The 14,318-nt window shown below is 45.2% G+C and overlaps 1 protein-coding gene across 1 annotated transcript in view; it reads right to left on the bottom strand.

The window, feature by feature from the left end:
- LOC137375109 (ephrin type-B receptor 1) overlaps positions 1-14,318 on the bottom strand; it is an 826,129-nt gene that overhangs the window by 526,102 nt on the left and 285,709 nt on the right. Inside the window, exon 3 of the mRNA XM_068041741.1 lies at positions 7,805-8,486. Within this exon, the coding sequence (XP_067897842.1) occupies positions 7,805-8,486 (682 nt within the window). The remainder of the gene's footprint in view (positions 1-7,804; positions 8,487-14,318) is intronic.

Raw genomic sequence — 14,318 nt, 5'->3', positions numbered from 1 at the left:
TTAAATATAGGAGCTACAACATGAAGTGCATGACTGAGGCAGGAATGAGAAGGAGGAGGAGGATGGTGCTGAAGGTTGGATGGGATGCCTTTTGCAAAACAATCCCCCCAGAATGAATGCCTGTAAACTGAATGATTCTGAATCAAGGTCTCTCATTGCAGGACAGCTGCTTATTTGTCTAAAGTGTTCTGAGTGGGTTTTGTTTGAAAAGGGCCCATTCGTAGCCTCAAATGTTTTGCTGAAAATGTGTCAGACAGCTTTTCAGATTGCCTTTACTCTCTTCAGAAAACCAACACTTACCTTTTCTTCTCTTCCACACGCTATTTCTACCCACCATTCATAGCTCACACTAATTATATCTCGTTAATTATATTTCACTCTGTCCAGAAGGAGGGGTAGAATCACAATGTGTTTTGACTTCCCTGAAAGCTTTGCATTCACAGCATAAATTATTGATCGGACCTCAGCCTCCCCTCCCCCTTCCTCAATTGTAACTGCTGCAGACCACCTGCTGTACAGTTTCGAGAGAGGCTGGGTTGAACAAAAGTGGAAAAATAAAAGAAGCAAGCCCCTGGGCATCCGCAACACACCCCACAGCGCTCCGCACCTTCCCTGACACACCGCGCACCCCCGATACTCCGCACAAAACGCAATACCCCTCCCTGCACTCCGCACAATCCCCCGATACCCCTTCCTACACTCTGCACAATCCCCCGATACCCCTCCCTACACTCTGCACAATCCCCCGATCCCCCTCCCTGCATTCCGCACAATCCCCCGATACCCCTCCCTGCACTCCGCACAATCCCCCGATACCCCTCCCTGCACTCTGCACAATCCCCCGATACCCCTCCCTGCACTCCGCACAATCCCCCGATACTCCTCCCTACACTCCGCACAATCCCCCGATACTCCTCCCTGCACTCTGCACAATCCCCCGATACCCCTCCCTGCACTCCGCACAATCCCCCGATACCCCTCCCTGCACTCCGCACAATCCCCCGATACCCCTCCCTGCACTCCGCACAATCCCCCGATACCCCTCCCTGCACTCTGCACAATCCCCCGATACCCCTCCCTATACTCCGCACAATCCCCCGATACTCCTCCCTACACTCCGCACAATCCCCCGATACTCCTCCCTACACTCCGCACAATCCCCCGATACACCTCCCTACACTTTGCACAATCCCCCGATACCCCTCCCTACACTCCGCACAATCCCCCGATACCCCTCCCTATACTCCGCACAATCCCCCGATACCCCTCCCTGCACTCCGCACAATCCCCCGATACCCCTCCCTGCACTCTGCACAATCCCCCGATACCCCTCCCTGCACTCTGCACAATCCCCCGATACCCCTCCCTGCACTCCGCACAATCCCCCGATACCCCTCCCTACACTCCGCACAATCCCCCGATACCCCTTCCTACACTCCGCACAATCCCCCGATACCCCTCCCTACACTCCGCACAATCCCCCGATACCCCTCCCTGCACTCTGCACAATCCCCCGATACCCCTCCCTGCACTCTGCACAATCCCCCGATACCCCTCCCTGCACTCCGCACAATCCCCCGATACCCCTCCCTACACTCCGCACAATCCCCCGATACCCCTCCCTGCACTCTGCACAATCCCCCGATACCCCTCCCTGCACTCTGCACAATCCCCCGATACCCCTCCCTGCACTCCGCACAATCCCCCGATACCCCTCCCTACACTCCGCACAATCCCCCGATACCCCTCCCTACACTCCGCACAATCCCCCGATACCCCTCCCTACACTCCGCACAATCCCCCGATACTCCTCCCTACACTCCGCACAATCCCCCGATACTCCTCCCTACACTCCGCACAATCCCCCGATACACCTCCCTACACTTTGCACAATCCCCCGATACCCCTCCCTACACTCCGCACAATCCCCCGATACTCCTCCCTACACTCCGCACAATCCCCCGATACCCATCCCTACACTTTGCACAATCCCCCGATACCCCTCCCTACACTCCGCACAATCCCCCGATACCCATCCCTACACTTTGCACAATCCCCCGATACCCCTCCCTACACTCCGCACAATCCCCCGATACTCCTCCCTACACTCCGCACAATCCCCCGATACCCCTCCCTACACTAGCACAATCCCCCGATACCCCTCCCTGCACTCTCCACAATCCCCCGATACCCCTCCCTACACTCCGCACAATCCTCACATCCCCCGACACACCCCCCCCTACACTTTACACACCCATGAATGCATCGCACACTCCCCAACATGACAAACACCCCGACATTCCACACATCCCCCTGTGCTCTCATGCAGGCCCCCACCTGCCATGCATGAGGCATATTAATTTTGTCACATGGACATTAAATTTCAAACTGTTGTTCAAGTGGAGAAAGGACTTGCTTTAAAAAAAAATGCCCGATCTTGATTGCATATTAACAGATAGTGTTTGGAAGGACAAAGCAGCCATTTCCTAACACACTCAACCCACAATGGACTTGTGATCACCAGACGTTGACGGTGGGGGAGCTCCCATTCCAGGTTGACTGCTAAAATGGCCAAATGCTCAAACAGACATCGTCAAACCAGTTGTCACATGACTAACCTGCTGGCCAACCTGAGTTTTTAGAATTTGTACAAACAGTTTGAGCAGAGTGTCTGTTTGCTCCTGGACTGAGAAGATCTTTCCTGTCTGCTCCCATCTCTTTCTCACAAGCCTCTGAAACTAATGAAGACACATGAGAGAGAAAAGTCTCCAAACAGCGAACAAGGTTTAAGAAGAATACTGGGCCCCAATGAAAAGCAAGACCTACCTACAATCAAGGACTCTACAGTGAGCTCGAAGAACCATAACAAAAACTCTTCAGATATTGCCTCAATCTTTTCCACTTTATTTTTCTTCTCTTTTCTGTCTCTATTTGCATGTGTGTATCGCACATGCATGCTAGCGTGGGTGCGTCGTGTATCCGTAGGCATCAACTGAATTAGAGTTTAAATTTAATAAATTTCAACTTTTCTTCTTTAAACCTACGAAAGCCTGTTTGTGCTGGTGTCTTTGTCTTATAATTGGAAAGTGGTGAACAAGGATTCACCAAGGGGGAGCTAAAAACAGTGTGTTTAAAATTAAACCCTGTTACAGTAAGAGCAGGTGAAGGCTGAAAGGGAACCCTAGGCCTCTTTCTCACCTGGTCATAACACACTCCCCAAAACTGTCTGTAACTGAGATTCCAGTTTCTATCCTATCATTTTGCTGATTGCATCATTCAGTCAGTGGTGAATTCTGCTCTGAATATAAGACTGTTTTGAGAAAATAATGCACATCTTGTGAATTGATACTGGAGTTCCGAGTGCAGATTCGTAATGTACAAAGAATAAAGATACTGTCAGGAATGGTTAGGCCAATAACATCTTGAATGCAAAAAGGCAATCCTACTCTTCCATTTACACTCTTTCTATTCATTCCTCTTCACTGAGCCCCTCACACTTGCCAATTCCTATTACTTCAGCAGGCAGACATTTTACTGTGTTTACAATCCTGCGATCAACACGTTTGACTCACCACCAGTTTATATTAATAGAATGTGGCTGAACAGTGCAAGAATAGTCACACTGGTACTTTAACTATATCTACACGCTGTCTTCAAGATATGGCAGCAGAAAGTAAGTTAGTGGTCTCCCGAATCCAGAATTCCTCTTCAAGGAACATATTATTCTGGAGCAGTGACATTTGGTGTCTTTCCACCTGATCTATAAATGGAGCTTGGGGCCAGAAGAAGTGATTGGAATCCTTCATCCACCTCATGACAGATGAGAATCTCCTACCCGCCACAGCAACAACCTCTCACACTGCTCACTGCACATCACCCATCACTCATTGGCACCCACTGGCACTCAGGAGTTACGTTTAACATCCAGATACTCCCCCTCACCCAACTAGCAATGCTGCTAGACCCATACCCACCTCTTACTGCTTTCACATACTTCCAGTACTTCATCCATGACAGGCACATCACCCAAACACAGTGCTGCACAACCACTGACATTCTACCCTCTCTCTTGCTGGACAAGGTGGTACACAATAGAAGGGAGGATAGCAGAGCTGGTCGGAGACAAGGACACCAATATCTTCTGAGCCCTAAGGAAAAGATGGTTCCCCACGTAATGGGGCTGGCTGTGACGGAGCCCGTAGCATTTGACATTGCTGAAAACATTGAGGATGATGGCATCTTTAGGCCCCTTCTAAATCCCTGCATACTCTCATCCTGCTCTCTGGCTGCAGATGGTGTGACCAGGGACCGTCTTGATTCCCACCCCATCCCCCTTCCCCTTCCCTCACAATAACCTTCCCCTTTCAAGTTCCTGCTTTCAGAATCCCAAGAACTGTTATAGAGCCATACAGTCATAGAGAGATTGTTGTCTGCTATATTCCAGAAAGCCAGGAGGTGAAGGATAGAACTGGAGCCACTCTTTATACACTTTTCTAAGCATTTATTTACATTACAAATAAGCACCTCCTAACCCAACAACCACAGTTTCTGAAATAAAAACAGAAAATGCTTGAAATACTCAGCAGGTCAGGCAGCATCTGTGGAGAGAGAAATAGAGTTAATGTCATGGAAATCTGGAACTCTTCCCCCAAAAGGCTGTGGATGCTGGGGGCAATTGGAGCATTCAAGACTGAGACTGACTGATTTTTGTCAGGTATCAAAAGATAGGTAGCAAAGTGTATAAATTGAATTGATATCAGCATTGATCTAATAGAATGGCAGAACAGGCTTGAAGGGCTAAATTCTGTTCCTATGACCTCCTCCCTCAAACATTTACTGATCATTCTAATACTTTCACCTTTGTGCCCCCACCTACCCCCCCAGAAAAGAAATATAGTTCAGAGACCGTTTTAAAGGAATCTCAGGCATGCTAATTGGGGTTGATGGCATGTTATGTACTTAAAGCATTAAACTTTGCACTCTCAAATCTGCAAGCTCGACACACTAAAGTGAATGCTCATAGGACCCAATTCAAACCACACCACTGGATTAAAGTGTCTCTCTGCATGCCAGAGACAAGGCCTATTTGCAATGGGAGAGGGAAGGTGGGGGATGTGAAAAGGACTTCACTAAGGCTGAGCATGCTTGATGAAAACCCATGTCGAAATGGCTCACAAAGTGCTCTTAAAGCAAGTCTGTCAGCCGGAGGGCATAATTACAGTATGTGATAACTGTCAAGTCAACTGAAAGGTACAAAGAGTTTCTGTCTGGCAAGTGAATGCATAAAAAAGCAATACTTGCATAACTGTGTGCAACTTGACAAGTGTAAGAAGAGCTGAACAGCATAATAACAGATTCATCATTTTGCCTCATTCTGTGTACAAGTTTGACTTTAGCCTAATTTAGCCTCTAAATTTAACCAATCTATGCAGGCAGTGATATTTTAGTACAGTATAGCTGTGACATTTACTCTTCTCCTTTCACTGTGACTGTACCTCACTTTTAGTTAAATGATTTCCCACTATGGTTAGTGCAGTTTCAAAGTCTTCCACAAGACAATATGAACATAATTCTATTACACTAGATGGGCAGGTTAAGTGCCATCTCTATGGAGCAGATAACAGGGAATGCATCCTTGCATGGGTTCTACTAGCAAGGCCGATTGGCTCCAGACACCATTAACAGCTCAAGGCCTTTGACCTCCCCTTCACCCTCCTTGTATCAACATATTCCTGATTAATGCCAGAACTCTGGACCTGGCATAGATTCGACCTTCATCAAGGTAGAATCAGTTGTTGGACATACACACACGCAGACGTGTGTCTCATACCAGGAGACTGACCCAAACAAAATGTCACCAGTTATTCATAGTACTTGTGGGAAACATTGGCATGCCACTTGCCCTGAGGAGATAGCGAAGAGGTCAATCCTGCATCAGAGAACATCAATAATTAATCATGTTGGTTATGGGACTGGAGTCACTTGGAAGACCAGGTAGGAGCAGCATAGAAGCATAGAATCATACGACAATTACAGCACAGAAGAAGTCCATTTGACCCATCATGTCTTTTCTTTTTATTCATTCCTGGGATGTGGGCATCGCTGGCCAGGCCAGCATTTATTGCCCATCCCTAATTGCCCTTGAGAAGGTGGTGGTGAGCTGCCTTCTTGAACCACTGCAGTCCACGTGAGGTAGGTACACCCACAGTGCTACCACCCAGCTCTCTGCGAGAGCAACTCAGCTAGCCCCACTCCCCACATTTTCCCCATAGCCCTGCAAATATTTTCTATTCAGATAAATATCCAATAGCCTTTTGAAAGCCACAATTGAATCTGCCTCCACCACACTCTCAAGCAGTGAATTCCAGATCCTAACCACTCGCTGCAGAAAAAAAATAATTCCTCAGGTCACTTCTGGTCCTTTTGCCAATCATCTTAATCAGTGTCCTCTGGTTCTCCATCCTTCCACCAATGGGAACAGTTTCTCCCTATCTACTATGTTCAGACCTTTCATGATTTTGAACACCTCTATCAAATCTCCTCTTAATCTTTTCTCCAAGGAGAACAGTCCCAGCTTCTCCAATCTATCCTCATCCCTAGAATTATTCTTGTGAATCTTTTCTGCACCTCCTCTACAGCCTTCACATCCTTCCTAAAGCGTGGTGTCCAGAACTGGGCATAATACTCCAGTTGAGGCTGAACCAGTGCTTTATAAAGCTTCACCGTAACTTCCTTGCTTTTGGACTATATGTCTCTATTATCATTGATGAACCAGTTGGGTTTTTACAACAGTCCAGCAGTTTTCTTAGTTATTTTTCTGGTGCCAGTCCACAAATTATCTGATATACTGAATTCAATTTCACAATTTACCATGGTGCGATTTGAACTCAAAACCAGATGGTTGCTCGGCCAGGATCTACAGGCCACTACACTGCATTACCCAACTTGCTCAGTGCTGCATTTGATATTTGCCTGGGGTCATAACTACAATTGTCACTCAGCCCTTGTCACTGTCATGTGTCTGTACACACAAGCATTGCACAGTGAAAGCATAGATTATGTAAAGAAGGCAAGATCTTCCTCCACCTCCCATTGACAGTCACGTGTGTTAAAAGTGCAACCAGTACCTTGGTAAACCTTCACCACATTGTACACAGCAGCAAGGAACCACAGCAGATACAGAAGAAGTTATAAAAACAAGCTGTTTATATGTCCTGCTAGCTAACTCTGATAGCCATATTGGAGATATCTTCAGAGCATAATAATGTGCTAAATAAATGCAAACTTTTTTTCTAATATATACACGGTTTACTGTTTTTATAACATGCTGTGGGTAGCAATATTGCTAAATTATAAACCACATGGTGGTGTTCCACAATGAGCCAAATACTACAATTCTGGTGCATTATAATTCAGAGAGCAGAGTAACAGTGCATGAAACATATACAAGTAACAGATATGTAGAGTACATAGGGGGATATGGCTGCTCACTATCCTACTTCCTTCCCACAATATTAGCAATTTAGTTGGGCACCATCCCGTAACGTTCCATTGAGCAGCATCCAGCACGGTGGCTCTGACCCACTCCCAGTTTGATTGGCTTCCTTGCTGAATATGATGATAGCTGTTGTCAAAACAGAACAGCAGTTAAACCACCCTTTCCCATCAGATCATACAACACCATGAATTAATTGACAAAACACCAAAAGGGTCAGACAAAGCTTGCCAAGGGAAGAATCTGTAGCAGCACAGTTAACGTTCCCTACCATCCCTGCTGTCCTGTAAAAGCACACCTTAGCCTTACCTCTGCACGCCATAGCCTTTTCTGGCTCATAGCCTGCCTTGCAGGTGCAGCTCCCTATGGGCACCATCCATTCTCCATCACCATTGCAGTACAGTTTGATGGGGACATCAACCTCCTCAGCGTTCTGCACACAGGTACCCTTGGCAATGACCAGCGAGGTGCTCTCCGTGCCCGTCATGGTCTCGGCGAAGGTGGCGTAGTTCTGAATGACGCTGGGGCACTTTTTGAAAAAGACGCGGACAGAGAGCAGGGACATGCAAGCACCGTAGTCCTGAAAGGCCAGGTAAAAGCCATTTTTGCTCAGCGGCCCAAAGCTGCGGATCTCGGTGTTGACCTTCATCAGCCTGCCACCAAAGTCCACCTGGGAGAAGCTTTCGTCCGCAGCGATGGTGTCCACCTTGAGGTACGGCATCTCAGTCCACAGTGCTGCGCCTTGGACAGTCAGCCCGGAGTCAGTCTCGTAGTAATACAAATTGAATGTTTCTTTGCAGGAGCCTGGGACATTGGGTATGCTGCTGCAGTCACGCACGGTAAACCTCATCTCCACGTAAATGCGTTGAGCACCCTTGCGGTTGACAAAGGTGGTCCACAGCCAGTTGTTCTGGTTAGACTCAAAGACGTTGCAGACCTGGTAGGTACGGATGGTGTTGAGGTTTTCATCGTAGCCGCTCACCTCTTCCCACTGCAAGAGAACAAAAAAAAACACAAGAGCAGAGGTTGTAAAGTCAGTACTAGCATGGTCAGAGTTGGAGCTTCCTCGTGTCTACATACCCAATATAAAACATTCTGCACTGAGCACTGACACACAGACAAAACCCCCTTGTAAAGTGTCTCATCCTTTTCAAATAGGAATTCTCAACATCAGGACAACTTTAAAACAAGATTCTCCCCAATAGGACTCCTTTTAATGTGGGAGAGTTGTGATCAGATTTTTCTTTAAAGGTTGATTCTTACTATTCTGTACCTTTTTAAAAGAGAACAGGTTTGATTTGAACCCTAACCACCTGATTCTTGGCAGAAACAACCAGGATCCATATCAGCATGGAACTTAACCCTTTCGTGCCATCTCTGATATTAACAGCAACAATAACTTACACTTAAGGTAGTAAAATATCCCAAGGTGCTTCGCAGGAGTGTTATCAGGTAAAAGTTAACATGGGGCCACATAAAGAGATAAAAGGGCAAATGGCCAAAGAGGTAGGTTGTAAAGGAGTATCTTAAAGGAGAAGAAAGGGATGGAGAGGTTTAGGGAGGGAATTCCAGGGCTTAGGGCTAGGCAGCTAACGGCAAGGCCCCTAATTGTGGAGCAATTAAAACTGAGAATGCACAAGAGGTCAGAATTGGAAGGTTGCAGATATCTTGGAGAGTTGTGGGGCTGGAGTAGATTACAGAGATAGGGAGGGGGCGAGGCCATTAGGGATCTGAATACAAGGATGAGAATTTTAAAATCGAGGCAATGTTGGACCAGGAACCAAGGTTGATCAGTGAGCACAGGGCTTATTTAGGAGGATGAATTGAGAATGAGGCCAAAGGCTTTAAACTGAGGCTTTGGAATTAAAGACACCCCAGGTCTGAAGCTTAGGTTAGTCAGTGTACTCTGCATTCACCTCACTTGCCCAAAACCTGCTGCTCGAGAAACTTCCAAGTCTGTTTGTGAAGAAGACACTAAGACTAGGATGCTTTGCTGGAGACTGTTTATTGCATGCCACAGAACTCACTCCTAACACCCAGGCAGTGCTGGCTGGCTCTTCATATATACATTTGAGTACAATTAACTAATCAACACTTGTTCACCTTATTACCTTCAACCAATGCTGGAAACTTGAGGGTACATTTATCAAAACTCAATCTCTTCAATGTCTTATTTGCTTTCAGCACTTCCCCAACAGTAGCATGTTTCGGCATGGTGCTCAATTCTCAGCATCTGACCTAGTTTGTGTGCACAATCAGTTCAACTGCCCGATTAAGCTCCTTAACTGGTCTGCTTCTTCCTTGGTTGCAGAGACTTCCTTTTGTGAGGATCTGACCCAATTTACTGGGATCCTAATACCATTCTCTAGGTATGACTGTTGATTTAGGGTTACTCCCTAACTTAGTCTGCCTAATATTCAACCCTATATATTTGAAAGCTTCAGAAGCCTGACTTCCAATTTTAAACTCCTGCAGAACTTTATCTACCACAAATTTCACAAATGCCTCAGATCCTCTCCACAGAAAATCGTCTATGTGCATCAAGAAAATGTCTGCTTGTTTTTCTTCATAGTATCAGTAAAACATTGCCAGATCCACTTTGAGCTGAATACAACCAGCTTTTAGTATGACCGACCGAACTGAAAAATACCACACCATGGATGCACCATTTAGCCCATAAACACACTTGTTTAGCTTCCATAATTTCCTCTCTATATCTCCAGCTTCTTTTGGTAGCTTTAAAAATACTTCCCGTTGAAATTTCTCCCCTTGCAAAATGCTGCTTTGATGTCAATGGACTTACATTCCCATGAGTGTGTCGCTAAAAGGGCTAGGAAAACCCTCAAACTTGTTTTTCCTGCTACAATATTCATATTTTCACACATACTCCTAAACTCATCATTGGCAAATTATCTTCCATTGTCAGTTAGAAATCTAGCCGGTGCTCCCAGTCCCGTTCCTGGCCACATTTCCATTATCTTGTTCACTGTTACTTTTTTGTCTTTACTACAAATTGCCATTTACAGACTGAATCTAGTTGTTACGTCTATAAAGTGGAGAAGAAAAATGTTTTTTTCTTTATCCCATACCTTCAAGTCCATCGCTACAGTTTCATTAAAGTCCCTTGCTAATGGGAGACTCACTATGGGTCGGGATGACGTCCTCCAGTATTTTTTACAGATATCACATTTTCCACTGATATCTTCAATAAGTTTAGTGTCTTCTTTTGGGCCTCCTTATCTTGAGAGACAACGGATACGCGCCTGGAGGTGGTCAGTGGTTTGTGAAGCAGCGCCTGGAGTGGCTATAAAGGCCAATTCTAGAGTGACAGGCTCTTCCACAGGTGCTGCAGAGAAATTTGTTTGTCGGGGCTGTTGCACAGTTGGCTCTCCCCTTGCGCCTCTGTCTTTTTTCCTGCCAACTACTAAGTCTCTTCGACTCGTTTAGTGTAGTCATCATCTAATACCCCTGCAGCTTTTACCAGAATCTTCAACCTATGACAAGATGGATATGTAAACTGTCGATATAGTTTTGAAATAATTTGCCTTTTCTACTTTAAATCCCTACCCCCCGGATGCCATTAATACTTCTTTAACATCCTGTTTAGAGATGTTAGGTCTCGCTAAAGGAATACAGTAATGTCCCGACTGTGTAAACTGCAAAGCTACAGATTTCCCAAAGACAACTGCCTTATCATGTTCCGTATCCAATTTCATCCGAGCCTTTTTCACAGACGGTTTACTTAACAGCAAAGATATTTCACTGGAAACTACATCCGTACTAATTAAATGGTTTACCCTTGCTATTTTACATGGAATTCCCACTCTTTGTAGTAATTTCAATGTGTTGTCATTGCCAAACCTGAAACAGATAGAGCTGTCACATTCTTTGACCTTGCTTCACTCTTCCTTACTTAAAGAATCCATGTAACACCTTAACCAGTCCACGCCACATACTGTGGACGTACACCCACTGTCTAGTATTGCACAATTGAACGAATCTGCAACTAGGACACTCATTACCGGACTGAAGCTTCTCGTGACCAGTACAATTCCTTCTGATTGATCAGTAGCGTGATCCTTGCCTTCCGAACCTTCCACGTCGTGTGTCATCTCAAAATTCCGGTTATTCCTTTTTGGACAATGCAATGCACAATGATACTCTGAGTCACATCAGAAACACCTGTTGCCCACCGTTTGGTTATATATGGGGTTCGTCCTTCTGCCATAATTGCCCAATTACTGCTGTCGATTATAACTGCCAAAAGGGTCTCTATCCTCATTCGTTTTGTGTGTGATTCTCTTTTCGTACTGACATTTGGCCCCATATTTGCACGGCCTCGAAATGCTGCTAGCATTGTATCCTCCACCTACGGTGTCACCACTGAAGAGCCCATCTGCACCGGAAAGGAATGTTTTCCCAAAAAATTTTCAGGGGGTCAGACAGCTGATCAAAAAATGTATCTCTTTCTTTGAACCTAACTCCGGTTAATACCAAGAGCCTATCCATGTTCGATATCCAAGCACAATCCAACAATTTGAAGGCCTTATTATTGTATTCCTTTAGCGAGATCTAATATCTCTGAGCAGGATGTTAAAGAGGTATTAATGGCATCCGGGGGTAGGGATTTAAAGGAGAAAAGGCAAATTATTTCAAAACTACATTGACAGTTTGCACATTCAACTTGTCATAGGTTGAAGATTCTGTTGAAAGATGATGACTACACTAAAATTATCGAGGATATCAGTGGAAAATGTGATCTAAGAATTTCCAAGTAGAATCTCTGCAATGTTGCACATAGTCAGTTAAACTCCATAATATATTCTTCCATGGAAGAACCATCCATTTTTTTAAACTTATCAAAGTCTGTCCATGCCACATCGGCACTCAATAAGTCAACTTTCATACAACTGTTAAGAGATCGTCCAAACACTTCTCATTGTCCAAATGATGAGTCTCTAGTTCCGAGAACACTTTGCCCCTTATCTTGTTTCTGGTGGGAAATGAAAGTGCAAGGGCTATTCCTTGCTTCCTTTTTGGTAAAGACATAACCCATGTCCACAGATCAACTTCATTCTTCCATTGATCATAAGATTTGGCTTCACAAAATAGCGGTGAAAAATCATATCCCTACACCTTACACCTGGTTTCAGTCATCTCTCTTCCAAAAAAACCTCCAAATACAGCTTTCTCAAAAAACTAACTCCACTTTTAATCTCCTGTCTGAAAACAAATCTTAGGCTCCAATCTTCACTTTCAGGCAACCATCCTCTGCTACCAATGTTAGAGAAACTTCCAAGCCTGTTTGTGAAGAAGACACTGCGACTAGGATGCTTTGGTGGAGACTGTTTATTGCTTGTCACAGAGCTTACTTCTCCACTCCTAACAACACCCAGCCAGTGCTGGCTGGCCCTTTACATATACATTTGAGTACAAGAAACCAACACCAAAAACCTGTTCACCCTATTACCTTCAACCAGTAGGTATTTAACACCCATTAATAGAACTTATTAGACACTAACACCTGATTCAGGTTTAAACCTCAGCTTTAAACTGCAGGATGCAAACTATGTGATGAACACCCTGGCTTATCCTGTGCAGAGGGTTGCTAACTTTTTATCAACGTATTCTTGGAGGTTTCACCTCATGAGCTACCATCTCCAAGGCTCTGCCTGGTCACATAGTCCCTTTCCCCCTCTGACTTCAATATTTCTACAACCAATAAATAAAAGCGATCAAAGAAAATATTTTAAAAACATTTTTTTTTACATCCCAATGAGTTTTCCTGTGGATAAAAGCAAAATACTGCAGATGCTGGGAATCTGAAACAAAAACAAAAAGAGCTGGAAATACTCAGCAGGTCTGGCAGCATCTGTGGAGAGAGAAACAGATTTAACGTTTCAGGTCAGTGACCTTTCATCAAAAGTTAGAAAAGAATTAGGCTTTCAGCAAGTGAAGGGGAGGGGAGTGGGGGAGAGAACAAAGGGGAAGGTGTTTGATAGGGCAGGAGAGATTAAATAACAAAGGCAAAGCACGTGTTAATGCTTGTGGTGAAAGACAAAGCATTAGTCCAGAGAGAGTGTTAATAGTGGAATAATGAGCAGCTCTGACTGCATGAAAACAGGCACATGGTTAAAAATAAAATATTAAAAAAAGGCCAGTCATGCTCTGAAGTTATTGAACTTGATGTTCAGTCCACAAAGCTGTAGAATGCCTAATCGAAAGATCAGGTACTGCTCCTCGAGCTTGCGTTAATGTTCACTGGAACACTGGAGCAGGTCAAAGACAGAAATGTTGGCATGAGAGCAGGGGGGAGTGTTGAAATGGCAAGCAACTGGAAGTTCGGGGTCATGCTTTCGGACTGAGCGGAGGTGTTCCGCAAAGTGGTCACCCAATCGGCGTTTGGTCTCCTCAATGTAGAGGAGACCGCATTGCGAGCAGACAATACAGTATACTAAATTGAAAGAAGTATACTAATTGCTGCTTCACCTGAAAGGAGTGTTTGAGGCCTTGGATAGTGAGGAGAGAGGAGGTAAAAGGGCAGGTATTACACCTCCTGCGATTGCATGGGAAGGTGCCGTGAGAAGAAGATGAGATGTCAGGGGTAATGGAGGAGTGGACGAGGGTGTCACAGAGGGAATAATTCCTTCGAAATGCTGACAGGGGAGGGAGGAAGCGTTTGGTGGTGGCATCACGCTGGAGGTGTTGGAAATGGAAACATCAACGCAAGCTCGAGGAGCAGCACCTGATCTTTCGATTAGGCACTCTACAGCCTTGCAGACTGAACATTAAGTTCAATAATTTCAGAGCATGACTGGCCTTT

The sequence above is a fragment of the Heterodontus francisci genome, chromosome 11, assembly GCF_036365525.1.
Source record: "Heterodontus francisci isolate sHetFra1 chromosome 11, sHetFra1.hap1, whole genome shotgun sequence".
NCBI classification, from domain to species: Eukaryota; Metazoa; Chordata; class Chondrichthyes; order Heterodontiformes; family Heterodontidae; genus Heterodontus; species Heterodontus francisci.
This window is presented reverse-complemented; position numbering and strand designations above follow the sequence as displayed.